This window comes from Staurois parvus, unplaced genomic scaffold (genome assembly GCF_062004578.1).
Source record: "Staurois parvus isolate SC_StPar_1 unplaced genomic scaffold, SC_StPar_1.0 ptg000084l, whole genome shotgun sequence".
Lineage (NCBI taxonomy): Eukaryota > Metazoa > Chordata > Amphibia > Anura > Ranidae > Staurois > Staurois parvus.
In genome coordinates this window covers 739585-753785 of record NW_028317880.1, presented here as the reverse complement: position 1 = coordinate 753785, position 14201 = coordinate 739585, and the positions used below count along the sequence as shown (strand labels likewise).

At 39.7% G+C, this 14201-nt stretch overlaps 1 protein-coding gene across 1 annotated transcript in view; it reads right to left on the bottom strand.

Moving 5' to 3' along the window:
- The window catches only part of TXNDC11 (thioredoxin domain containing 11), a 109951-nt gene that overhangs the window by 9883 nt on the left and 85867 nt on the right, over positions 1 to 14201 (bottom strand). The window contains exons 10-11 of the mRNA XM_089669934.1: positions 13222 to 13331; positions 10583 to 10663 (exon numbers count right to left, since the gene is read on the bottom strand). Of these exons, the coding sequence (XP_089526060.1) occupies positions 10583 to 10663; positions 13222 to 13331 (191 nt within the window). The remainder of the gene's footprint in view (positions 1 to 10582; positions 10664 to 13221; positions 13332 to 14201) is intronic.

The window sequence follows — 14201 nt, the reverse complement described above, 5'->3', positions numbered from 1 at the left end:
GCTGACATACGTTTATAACTGCTTGTAGCTGGGCTGTTATCTGTAGTTTAAGCCACTGACCCAAAGGAGGCCGCTAGCAAGCAAAGTCAGATCGAGATGAGGACTCCAGATATGCAGGCCTGTTCCTTGTCAGTTAGTGGGACACAGAACGTGCCACACTAGAACGTGGTGTGGAAAACATATGTGCATGTTTCTCACACCGCATTCAAGACACTGAAGTTACAATCTGGATTTTTTTTTATTCTTAGGTTTACTACCACTTTAATTTTAATGAATTTTTTTAACTGAAATTTTGTGTTTCCTAGACCTTTGCACCAATATCGTGTAGCATAAAAAAAAACAAAAAAAACAAACTGGAACTACCACCATTTTATTCTCTAGGGTGTCTGCTTTCAGAAAATATATAATATTTTGGGGGTTTTATGTAATCTTTAGGACTAAAATAATTTTTTTTAAACGTGCAAAACAAACCACAAAAACAGCTCTGGCAGCAAAAAGGAGTAAACCTCAGTGGGTCTTGCATTTTCTTTACCAGTGATGTGTGTCATATGTAATTGCAAGATCAATAGACCTCTAAGGACTTCAGAAAGATAGTTGTTGATCCCTTTAAGTCTGGCAAGGGATTTCAAAATATCTCCAAATAAACTGAAATCAATCATTTCACTGTAAGGAACATAACTTATAAGTGAAGTAGATTTCAAACCAATACTAATTTGTCTAAGACTGACCGGTCCAACAAATTCAAACCAAGAGCTGGCTGTTTAATGCAAGAAAAAAAAAAGTCTCCAAGAACCCTAAAAACTTTCATTACGGCATCTGCCAGTAACCCTTGCAACAGTTGGTGACAAACTGTATACATTTACAATTTGAAAGAGACTGTGTAGGTTTAACCTGGATTGGAGGTATGGCTGGAAAAAGCTTTTGCTGTACAAAAAGAACATTAGAGCAAGACTACAATATCGAGACCTTCTGGAACAATGTGCTGTGGATGGATGAATCAAAAATTGAGCGGTTTAGCCACAGTAGATATTTTGGCATAAAACAAAGAACCACCGCCAATAAACCTCACAAATGGGATCAGAGAAGCAATAGTCACAAATGTCAAAATTCTGAGGTTACCAAGATACGGTCAAGAAGTTCAAGTTTTCATATCAAATACATTATCTTTCGTTTATGAGGTCATTTTGTATGCTTGATTGCTGCAATTGGTACCTCATGATACTATGCAAATCCACTATCTTTGGACTGTGTCTCTCTTTTTTTTTTTTTTTTTTTATCCATAAAAGTTTGAGATAACTGGCAATAAAGTTGTACATCTAGTTGCGTCATACACAAATTAGACTTGTAAATCACATTGAGCTGAGCATTGTAAGTAAACCAGATACATGCATTAGGTCTCAATCAGGAATTATGAGAATTACTTTTCCATATTGACGTTTGATGATAGATAAAACATTAGAAAACAAAACATGCAGAGGATAACCCCACAATTCTCTGCCTCTCTGACATGCTCAGTGAGATGGGTGGTGGATAGGTAAGGGCAAATATACTAATACCCTATAGTGTGTCTTAGACGAGGTAGAGTCTGGTAGGAGCCCATATGGAGGCGAACGCCACAAAATTGCAGCTGTGTTAAGTATTGAGCTGTATTGTAGGCGTTGTATGATGAGGTTATATGTTGTGTGTGAGAAGGTGCAATGTATGCGTGAGAGGAGAATGAGTGACTATAAGAAGGACAAGTAGGAGCAAAACATAGTACTTAGCTGAGGTGAATGTAATGGAACAAATAGAGAAGAAAGGGGAGAAGAGGAAAAAAAAAAAAAAAAAAAGAAGGGGGATGGGGGGGGAAGAGTGGGTGCGAGGAAGATGGGTAGAACGGTTTTGGGGGGGGGGGGGGGGAAAGGTCAATGGAGAGTTTGTAGGGGAAGATAGAAAGGAGGCCTGGTTAGATCTCTCCACCAAGGGGTTCCAAGTAAAGATCATGAGCAGAAGTTTCAGGGGAGAGAGTTAAATGCTCATCAGTGAGTATGGGGTAATGAAATACAATATGACTAATCCAAGGAGCCATGAGACTATGGTATCCCGGGGTTGTTTGGAAGTGGGTCCAGCAAGCCCAGGTATGTGAGAATTTTGTTGGGTTGTCCTGTGATGTTGCGATTAATTCCTCCATGTCCGCTATCTTCGTGAGGTGTATAAGCCAATCGCGTATTGACGGGATGCAAGTGGTTCCCCACAGAACTGGTATGCATAATCTGGCTGCGTTTATCATATGCATTGCCAATGATTTAAAATACAGACATTTGGGAAGTGAGGGGTGATGGAGAATAAATTGGGCTGGTGTGAATTCAAAAGAGAGGATACTGAGGAGCCGCGGCAATGCACCTCCCTCCAATTGGGTTGTAGCGAGGGAGAGATCCACCAGATGTGTAAAAGAGACCCCTCCTCTTCTCCACATGTCCAGCAGTTATTGGGCACAGAGGCATTGAATCAAACATGTTCAGTACCAGCATGAGGCTAGTTTGTACCCATTTTCCTGAGAGGAAACATTAAGAGCTTTTGTGAGCGTAGGTAAAGATTTGTTCCCATTCCGAGGTTGACAATTCAGTATCCAGATCTATTTCCCATGCTCGACAAGAAGGGAATGGGTGTGGAGGCCAATTGTCAAATAAAAGTAGATATGTGGTTGATACAAGAAGTCGTTGAGGGTGAGCCTTAAAACGGATAGATTCAAAGGTGGTGAGTGGATGATTCCATTTATGAATATACTCGGGGGACTGCAGAAAGTGTCTTAATTGAAGGTAAGCCCAGCGAGGAAAGGTCTGATTTTGCATAGATCTGTCTAGAGCTGTGTGGGTCATCAGTTGACCTTTATGGAAGAAATGATCCGTCCTCCTGTGTCGATGGGGCCAATGTTCAGCTGGAAAAGCACTGTGCATGCCCAGAGAAAATTCTGGGTTCAAATGTATAGATGTCAGTAGACTGGGAAAGGTGGAAATAGAGCCTGCCTTACAGACAGAGTGAAAGGTGGGGGATGTGTTTTACAGGAAATCACGGGAGCGATGCAATAGGCGAATGCGAGAAAGTCTTCCAAGAGCACCCAAGCCTCAGTAGATAAGTGGGCATTCCAATCAATAATTCTGTTGAGATGGCAGGTCCGATGGTACTTTTGGAAATCAGGGAGTCCAATCCACCTTTATTTAGGAAAAATAAGTGTGATGTAAATGTGAGGTCATCTGTCTAAAATTTGAACCAGAAATGGATTTCAACATAACATGAAGTGCACTAGCGCATCCACCAAGGAATCATTTAAGAAGAAGGAATGGAGGGTTAGAAACTGGCCTAGTTGAAGCTTTTATCTGAATGCCATCGAAATGTTTTCATACAAGGAAAAACAAGCATTCTTCAAAGAAAGATATTTTACTTGGGAGAATGTCCATAAATTTCACCAAGTCAAAAACCGGTGAGCAGTTATACAAAACTACAAGAAAACGGCTGAAGGCGTCAAAATAATCTTCTAAGGCCAAAAGGTATACATACTTTCACAGTACACCATTATATCGTTTGATATTTGTGCTGAGTTAAAGTGTTACTAAACCAACAACAGTAAAATCACTCTGTATATGCAGTAAAACATGCTTAATATACTCACTGTGGAACCAAAGGGGTTAATCCTCTGCATTTTCTAAAAATGCCGTTTGATCCTGACTGCTCCGATTCTCCCCTTCTTCCAGTGTCCCCCTCTCATCTCCTGATAAGACATCTCATGTGGAGTGTGACGATCGCAGCGTCAGACCCCCACCCTTCTCACCAACTTGTGACCGAAAGACTAGCCAATCTAAAACTGCGCTGTCACGTGCGTAACAATGCCACGCTCAGCTGCACCCTGTACAAAATTTTCCAGCTAATGGACCACAATGGATGTACCTGCAGCCTGAGAGCGCTTGTTACTGGGTCAGGTTAATTACGCAATTAACCCTTCACACTGCCGCCACCACCACCTTTTTGTACAGAGTAGGAGGAAACTTGCCAATATTAGCAATAACACTATGATGTTTGAATAATCATCTGTATACCACTGTCACCACAGGCAGAGATATATAGAGGTTTTAAAAACACACAGTAGCGCTCTTCAGAGACAGGGATCCTTCGTTTGCATTAAAGAGCTTTAGAAACAGTTCAACACTTTTCAGATAATAGGATTTATTACTTAAAAGGTCAAAAGGGTGCAATAACAATATTTACCGAAAAAGATGTAGGAGAGAGAGAGAGAGAGAGAGAGAGAGAGAGAGAGAGAGAGAGAGAGAGAGAGAGAGAGAGAGAGAGAGAGAGAGAGAGAGAGAGAGAGAGAGAGAGAGAGAGAGAGAGAGATAGAGAGAGAGAGAGAGAGAGAGCGCGCAATAACACAGCACAGAGATAACAGAAAGAGAGGTAAAGTACTTGCTGTCAGCCCTGGTTTAACCTCCCTAGCGGTCTGATTATGTCCATATTTCTGTGCTCAAAGCGGTACATTTTTTTGCATGGAAATATGAATTTTTTTTACTGTAGGCCTGTAATTTTTAGGAATAACTCACTGAAATCTGTCCAAACAAGAGTATAGTAAACATCCCGGGTAGGATAAAACTTGAAACACGAAATCATAAATTATAATTTCATAAATAATCATAAAAAATAATAATATAATAATAATACATTTAATTCAATAATATAATCAAACCAAAAACACTGAAATTTGAAATATAGTGCCAAGTTCGCACATCACTGAGCAAAGGTGGAAAATCGTTTTCAGTGTCTGACGAAGAATTTCCCCACAAATCATTATCACTATCGCTGTTCTCTAGCCGGTCTAAAACCACTTTTGACCTAAAGGGACGCTTTTTGGACGCCATGGACGTTTCTCAGTTTCCAGGCACAAACAGTAAAAATGCAGGCAGGGCACTGGACAAAGCACTAGGGACAAAATGTATGTGAAATGGCTTGATACAGTAATGTTTTGCTATGTGATTTTAGTGAATATCACTTTGTCATTTTCAAATTTCCCACCGTTCCGTCCCCCGTACGTCCCGACGCTTTCAGGGGACGGAACCCAGATGACAGATGCCGGCATCCACCGGATTACATTGCTGGGGACACTGCCGGAGGGACATCACGGGAGCGCAGGACAAGGTAAGTGATCAAGGGATCCCAGAGCAGCCCCGCATGGTAAACCGAGTGTAGCTCGGGGTTACCGCTTGTGGTACTGAAATTTTACCGTTCTCCCAAAGTTGGTTCCGATGTTAAAAGGGAGAATTCTTCAACTTCCACTTCTCCCAGCATAACAGCCTTTTTCTAGGGACTCAGCAGGGTGTCTCCTTAAAGCAGAGAACCAATTGCCTCATTTGGAGAGGGGTGTTTAGGCGGAGACCCAAGCTAGAACCAAAATCCCTCCCAGTTTATATCATGATCAATAACCTACCCTAGGTGCATGTAGCAGCAAAGCCACTAGTAGATTAATAAGCAGAATCATCTGCTGAACGTCTAGATATTAAATATGACGTACCTGCTTGGGACGGTTAAGGAGATAACATTTTCTGCTCTCCTGTAGATTCCAACTAGGGGGTGTAAGATATCAGATGACTTGCATTAAACTGAGCTAACCGTATATATGCTTGGTTTTTATGTAATTATTTCCCAGCTCCAGATATAAAATTATATCGAAAAGTGGGTTTTTAAATGCGAGTCTGTTTTACAGCTAGCTGGAATTTGAAGCCCAGTGAAGGACTGGTTTATGGTTTTACGATTCTCTCAGACTGAGAAACTAACAGACACCCGGGCACCAGCTAATTTGGGATTTATAACCGTGAAGCTCTCCCGCTGGGGCCTGGTGCCTTTTGAACTCAGCATTATACAGACCACATGTCACTCAACAGAGGGGGGGGGGGGGAGGGGAGAGAGAGAGATACACAAGATGGAGGATCCTTAGCAAGTTTGGTACGTATAGCTTGAGAGTTTTTTTTTTTCCTTTTTCTTGGGAGAGAGTGCATGTGATCAGCACAGGGCCAATCAGCACTGTCCAAACAGAGCCTTTTAATTTGTACCCAATATGCTTATGCACTCACAATATGGGTACAAAATAAAAGGCTTTTAAAAGGGTAAGGCACTATATTTCCTTTCTTTCACATATTTAAAACGTTGGAGAAACAAGGCGAAACGGAGGGACGGAGGAGTAATCCTTCAGCATAAAGAGGGAGAGGTCTGCATCCATACCTGCAAATAAGGACCGGATTATCTAGGAAACTCCAGGGGATATCCATCACCCAGCAGATCCTAAATGCAAAGCAGCTGAAAATATCCAACCATTATGAAGGACACAAAGCTATGTTTGCCTAAATTAAATGTTAGGCTTTCATTGAGGTGAGCGCATATTGATATTATAATTCGGAGGGCACTCACACAAGGAATACAGACATCGTTTGGATCACATTCATTTACTTTTGGGCTGTCACTATTTATTTATTAATATATTTATCAGATTGATTTGATTAATTTAATTCATATTTATTTTTCACTTTTATTTGTTTCAATTATGTCACATGGCACACGTTACTTTTGATTAAGCACAGGAATAATGACACACAGTTGGAGATTCATTGATGTATGTTAATTTTTATGGCATTAATTATGGAGCGTGACATTTAAGTTCGAATATTTATGGTTTAATAACACATGGTTATGAGGATGTGTACTAATGTCAGCGAACAATACTATTATTAACGATATAGTAAATTATTCACTTTTGAACTTCAGTGGCTCACAAGTGCGATTTATATAATCACCTTTATCTATAGGCACTGTTTAAATGAAGAACTAAATTGTGCCTGTTCATATATGTTTAAAAAGTCAACAACTTCTAGGAGCTGTATTTATTTTTGCATGTGTTCAGTTTGATCCAATGGCTTAAACACTGAGATACTGACATTCCATGTCCAGGGCTGCATTTCTGAAGTCCTTAACTCTGACTGCTTGCTTGAGGCCTCTACTGGGTTAGTGACTGAATCTACAGATGATAACAGACATCCAGGATACTAGCATTTTCAGGAGGAAAAAAGTCAGAATTTTTAGTAGACCCTAATTTTAGGTCTCCATTGCAAGCACCTGTGACACTCTGTAGTACAGTCCAAGTCTGAAGATGAAGCTTGGCATCTGATACACAGCAAATTATCTCTACAAAATGTGGCTTGTGGCAAGGTAGAAATAAAATAATTCTTTAATAAATCTTAAAACATTAAAATGATTGCAGAAAATACACCTTTGTTTCCAGCATGTGAAACCTACAAATTTCTATGATTTCCCCAGCACAGATCTCCATCTTTTACCATTATCTTATTATCGTAATCATGATATCAGAAACGGTTTCCTGGAAACAACAGACAGATGTCATGACCATTTTTCTGGACAACAAACTGAGAAATCTAAAGCACTGAAAGATTAAATAACTGTAAAATGTAACTTACAGTGGGTATACAAAAGAATCATCCCCTTTAAAATAATCACATTTTGTTGCTTTGCAGCCTGCAACGAAGACAAACATTTTGTTTTATCCAGCTGTATTTACTCAGTGGCTCTGACTAGGCCATGCAAAGACATTCACCTTTTTCTCCGTCAACCACTGTATGGTAATTTTTGCTGTGTGCTTTGGGTCAGTGTCACGTTGGAAGGTAAACCTTTTTCCCATCGACAACTTTCTGGCAGAAGGCAGCAGATTTTCCTCAAGAATTTGATGGTATTTGCCCCATCCATTTTTCTTTCTATCCTGAGTGCTCCAGTCCCTGCTGCATAGAAAACACCCCCATAACAGGATATTACACCCCCCCATAACAGGATAATACCCCCCCCCCATATAACAGGATATTACTACCGCCATGCTTTACTTTGGGAATGGTGTTATTTGGAATTTGTAAGATTGTTGTCACATTCACACAATGACCACTCTGTCAAATACCTGCAACTGGTAGCCTCTGTGACCAGTTTCCTCTTGGCTCTTTCATCCAGTTTGGAGCGACGTCCTGATCCAGGAAGGGTATGTGTTGTACCAAATACCTTCCCCTTTCTTAATAATATACTTTACTGTGCTTCAAGGAATTGATAAAGTATTTGAATTTTTTTGTATCCATCTCCTGACTTGTGCCTGTCCACAACTTTATCTCAGAGATCTTTTGGCAGTGCCTTGCTACCCAATAGTTGATGGTTTGCTTCAGTTGCACTACCAGAGACTGAAATGCTCCAGGAAAGCTATATTCATGCTGAGCTCATCAAAATGGACACAGCTGATTACAGTTGATTTTTAACATGTTGATGTTATTTATTTCACTTGTCATAAATTGCACTGACTAAATACAACTGGATAAAACAAACTGTGTTTTGGATAAAACAAAAACTGGGTGTTTTCATTTCAGGCTGCAAAGCAACAAAAAGTGATTTTAAGGGGGGTTGATTCTTTTCTATACCCACTGTATATTCATGTCCTTTAACTGGCTGTCTGCTAGCTACAGTATAGCTTTAAAGAAATGGTAACAAAGGTTCAGAGTTTAATTAATTCAAATATATGTGATTATTATCTGGAGCATTGAAAGTTTTTACTTTTCTTGAAGGGTTTGTGGGAATATTTGTTCGGCAGTTAGTGTGCGGAGGTACTACTTATTGAGTAACTGGAGCATTATTTCTCTTTTCGTAAGTCATCCAGAAATTATATGATGTGGACAATGTAATTGTGAGCTGGAGGTGGAGCACAACTATTTAGGCCTGGTTCACACCTGTGCAAGCTGTGGTTGATGCATTTTGCATTTGTCACATGTTTTTGATGCATTGTAGAAGGCGTCTGTTGTCTTGCAAGAGAAACCAGCAAAAAGCAACAGTTATGCATCAAAAACGCAAGCGCTGAATTTTTGATGCATTTCGGCTGCATATCCATTGAAGTCTATGAAACCAAAATGAAACCAGCAGCGAGGAAAAAAAAAAAAAAAAAAAAAAATCACTGACCCCTTCCAAAAAACACACCTGCAGAAAACGCACAGATGTGAACGTGACCCATAGGAAGCCATGTTAAATTGACTGTAGTACATTTCTGCAAAACTGAAAATGCACTGAAAACTGCACAGTTGTGATCCAGGCCTTATGGATTACTATCCCCAAAAAAGTGCATATGACCTGCAATACTGGCAGGGTCGTACAACTTTGGCGCGTTTAAAATCAAGCTCAGGTGATGGACACATCTTTGGGCTCTGAAGATTTTCATATCGCAGATGACAATACAAAGGATTTTTTTTATGGACACTTTAGATGGATTTGGAAGTTATATTAGACATGGCTGGGATAATTAACTTCATTTGTTTTTAGATGTTTGAATGCTGCACTGTCAATTTTTGTAAGGAATTGCAAAAAACTGTTGTACCACTTATTGGTGGGCTGCAGCACAGGAATTTTCATATTTTACTTCATCAGTGGGATGACCTCACCCTCTACTATCTTTCAGTAGAAAACTATAATTTATTCTGGCCACTGAAAAGGATGAAGGCTTAAGCACTAAATGCGTCTAGATTAACATGTGTCTAGATACGTTAATACGCGTCAAGCATTTCTGCCAAAACACTGCTGCTCCTGGACACACTGGCCGTTTTTTTTTTCTTGCCTGTAAACATCCCTGCCACTACAAGCTTCTAAAAGTTTATGTGTGCATGGGCACATAGGATAGCATGGAGGGGCGTTTACAAGCAGTAAAAAAAAAAAAAAAAAAAGCCTGATGCCCCTAGAAGTGGCTGCAAAAACACCGTGTGCATGAGGCCTGAGGCCTACACATGCAAAAATGCAGGCCAAGTGTTCACTATTTCTGAGCACTATGCTGTAAGAAGAGGAACATATCATATTTAGACATTTTTTTGCCATTACATGTAAATGTATTTTCATCTGCTTCCACTTCTTAGTTTCTGCTATGGTATTTTTAGCAGAGAGGAAATGCGATCTCTGCACTTTTTTACAGCAATATTACTATTCAAGTGTAAAGCCCCTTTAGATACCAGTTTCCTCCCAATCTGCACATTTTGAGCACAGATTAGAAATCTGTCTGCGGTCTGTAATTTTTATGGTTTTGTACATCAATGGTAATCTCAGGCTCCGTTGAGAATTAATAAACACTTGATACTAAAAAGCATGTTTTATATGTTACCTCAGATACGTTTTCATTTATCTTTACCCAGCCACTCAGGCCAAAGTAAAGCCTATGCAGTCAGCCATAGAAAGGCATTTAAAAGTGTATTTTATATTCAGACTGCTGAGAGATTTCTCACTGGATGATGTTAATTGCTGTGATCAGAGAATTTTGCACTTCAAAATCTTAGGAAAACCTCAAAGAGCAAATTACCACCACAAAGAGCATAAGTGTGAGAGTAAAACAATTACAATGATTTGAATTAAATTTTGCTTGTTTGCTTCTGGTATCCTATTTATCTAGAAAGCCACATTTCTATTCATCTCATAAGTGGAAAGCTGTGTTCTCCAGAAGGTAACAATGGCTCTGCCAATAGAAAATGGCTAAAACAACCATACTTACCTATTTTTGGGAAAAAGCATGACAGCAGGAACATGGTCCACCATAAACTCCCAAGGAAGGTCATTCTGAGCAATATTTATTCTAAAAAAAAAAAAAAAAAAAAAAAAAAAAAAAAGAGAGAAAAAGATAAAATGTTGCTGGAAGCCCCATAAAAGGTGAACTATAATCAGTGCGATGTATTTGTAAAACACACAAAACATTAGCTTAGTGTAAAAAAAAATTATTAATGTTCAGGCTAAAAAAATAATAAGTATTCCTCTGCAGAGCTTGTCATATCTACAGTGCCTTAAAAAAATTATTCATACCCCTTGAAATTTTCCACATTTTGTCATGTTACATCCAAAAACGTAAATGTATTTTATTGGGATTTTATGTGATAGACCAACACAAAGTGGCACATAATTGTGAAGTGGAAGGAAAATGATAAATGGTTTTCAACATTTTCTACAAATAAATATATGAAAAGCGTGGTGTGCATTTGTATTCAGCCCCCTTTACTCTGATAGCCATAATTAAAATCTAGTGGAACCAATTGCCTTCAGAAGTCACCTAATTAGTAAATAGAGTCCACCTGTGTGTAATTTAATCTCAGTATAAATACAGCCGTTCTGTGAAGCCCTCAGGAGGTTTGTTAGAGAACAATAGTGAACAAGGAGCATCATGAAGGCCAAGTAACACCAGACAGGTCAGGGAAAGAGTTGTGAAGTTTAAAGAAGGGTCAAGTTGTAAAAAAAAAAAAAAAAAAAATAACCCAAGCTTTGAACATCTCACGGAGCACTGTTAAATTCATTATCCGAAAATGGAAAGAATATGACACAACTGCAAACCTACCAAGACATGGCCGTCCACCTAAATTGACAGGCTGGGAAAGGACAGCAATAAATCAGAGAAGCAGTCAAGAAGCCCAAGGTAACTCCGGAGGAGCTGCAGACATCTACAGCTCCAGTGGGAGAATCTGTCCACAGGACAACTATTAGTCATGCACTCCACAAATCTGGCCTTTATGGAAGAGTGGCAAGAAGAAAGCCATTTTTGAAAGAAAGCCATAAGAATTTCCATTTGCTGTGTCCCCCACATGGCTTCTCTCAAACTGCAAACATGTGAAAGAAGGTGCTCTGGTCAGATGAGACCAAAATTGAACTTTTTTGACCTAAAAGCAAAACACTATGTGTGGCAGATAACTAATACTGCACATCATCCTGAACACACCGTCCCCACCGTGAAACATGGTGGTGGCAGCAACATCATGTTGTGGGGATGCTTTTCTTCAGCAGGGACAGGGAAGCTGATCAGAGTTGTTGGGAAGATGGATGGAGCCAAATTCAAAGCAATCTTAGAAGAAAACCTGTTAGAGTCTGCAAAAGACTTGAGCCTGGGGTGGAGGTTCGCCTTCCAGCAGAACAACGACCCTAAACATACAGCCAGAGCTACAATGAAATGGTTTAGATCAAAGTATATTCATGTGTTAGAATGACCCAGTCAAAATCCAGACCTAAATCCAATTGAGAATCTGTGGCAAGACTTGAAAATTGCTGTTCACAGACGTTCTCCATCCAATATGAGAGAGCTTGAGCTATTTTGCAAAGAAGAATGGGCAAAAATGTCACTTTCTAGATGTACAATGCTGGTAGAGACATACCCAAAAAGACTTGCAGCTGTAATTGCAGCGAATGGTGGTTCTACAAAGTATTGACTTGGGGGGGCTGAATACAAACTCATACGACACTTTTTAGATATTTCTTTGTGAAAAAAAATATTTTGAAAACCATTTATCATTTTCCTTCCACTTCACAATTATGTGCCACTTTGTGATGGTCTATGACAAAAGGCCAATAAAATACATTTACATTTTTGGTTGTAACATGACAAAATATGGAAAATTTTAAGGGGTATGAATACATTTTCAAGGCACTGTACATGAGGCAGCCCTAGGTATTATTCATACATTTAGTCTGTTGGCTGCCAAGTTGTGCAATGCTGACCCTCTTATTATTTCACTAGAGATCCACCAGAGATGGTCTCCATGATTTGAGACAAACCCTGCCACTTCCCGTGCATTTTCTGCCTTTGGTACAATGTAAAAGGTATATCTCTTAGTATACAAAGTATATTACCTGTGTATCATACTTGTATTAATGTATCCTGATTCATCACTGAATGTACAGCAGTTTTACACTACCTCTTATTAAAAACATTGAATAAGAAAATCAGCGCTGCACACTCAAATTTTTAAACGCCATATAATTATGACAGGTGGTACCAACATGTGCCCCATTATTTCCTGTGAAATGTGAATTTGAAAAATGTGTAAGCTAGCACAGGCAGCTATACTGAAAGTACGGGCCAGGAGGGCTTATGCACAAATGCTGACACTCATGGGGCTTATATATGACAAGTCTGCCGACAAAAAAAAAAAAGCAGAAGTTAGAAGCTGATTGGCCACCATGCACAACTGCACCAGACTTTGCACTCTAGTTTTAGTAAATCAACCCTGAAGTGTTTCAGAACTGCACGTCCCAGGACACCTCCCACAACCCACAAGTGTAATGTAGGCACTAGTAATATTATACATAATTTGGGATTACTCAAATCAAGACTTGCCTAACATTACAATGATGTTACTAAAACATTTATCTTACCTGGCTATAACGAGACTATCTGTGGCCAAGAGCTGGGCAAGGCGGATAAACATATGAGTCAAAGTAGCACAGAAGCCACACCAGGTTGTGTAGAAGAGCAGCAAAACATCCTGTAGAAGACAACATAATCATCCTACTTTGTAATGTCCATCAGTAAATAAGAACAGATTTAGACCGTGTCCATGGAATCAGCTTGGGATGCTTTTGAGCTCATTTATCGGACACCAGTCCAACCTTTAGCTGAATTTCTTCTGACCTGCCTCAACATCAAGTGGGTTTTGCATTATCATAGACTTGTATGGCGGTTTACATTGCTGTTAGGACACACTAGCCTCAATCCAGCTTCATTGTCAGACTTTGCAAGTTCATCTGGATTGTATTATAAATCCTTGTCCAAGCTCTGAAGAAGGGAGAAGGGGAAAGGCCTTTTTCCCCCCAGAAATGCATTGACTTTATTTAGTATTCTTAGATATTCTAATCGAATATCAAGCGAAATTCACTGTGACCTGTTATAATCTTCTTAGAGCACTGCTCCAAGTACTAACAAAGCTGCTCAGGTAATCTACGACTTTGAAGAGATGCAGGCATCAGAAATGCTCATCCAAATAGCATACTGAAGTGAGCAATGTGAAGGTGTCGCATGCCGACAGCTCAGTCTGTGTCAAACTGGAAGAATGTCCTCAGAGGTGTGGTCTTGGGTGGAGCAGAAACTGACGCGTTTCGCCAAGCTCCCAGGACTTAGTCATAAGCCTCGGGGGCAAGGTGTAACACGTTTGGGTCGTGGTTTGAGGAGGAGCTGAGGCTGCTCTTCACAGAATATCAAGCGGACGTTTGTACTAGGCTCTCCTAACCGCACAACTATAGACAAGGCTTCGGGTCAGGTATGTCCACTGTTTGGCTGTGTTGGGTTCATATACATTGCTGAAAACAACCTCTAACAAAATTATACTTTAGTGTTAATACTGTGATTAGCTGCAAGA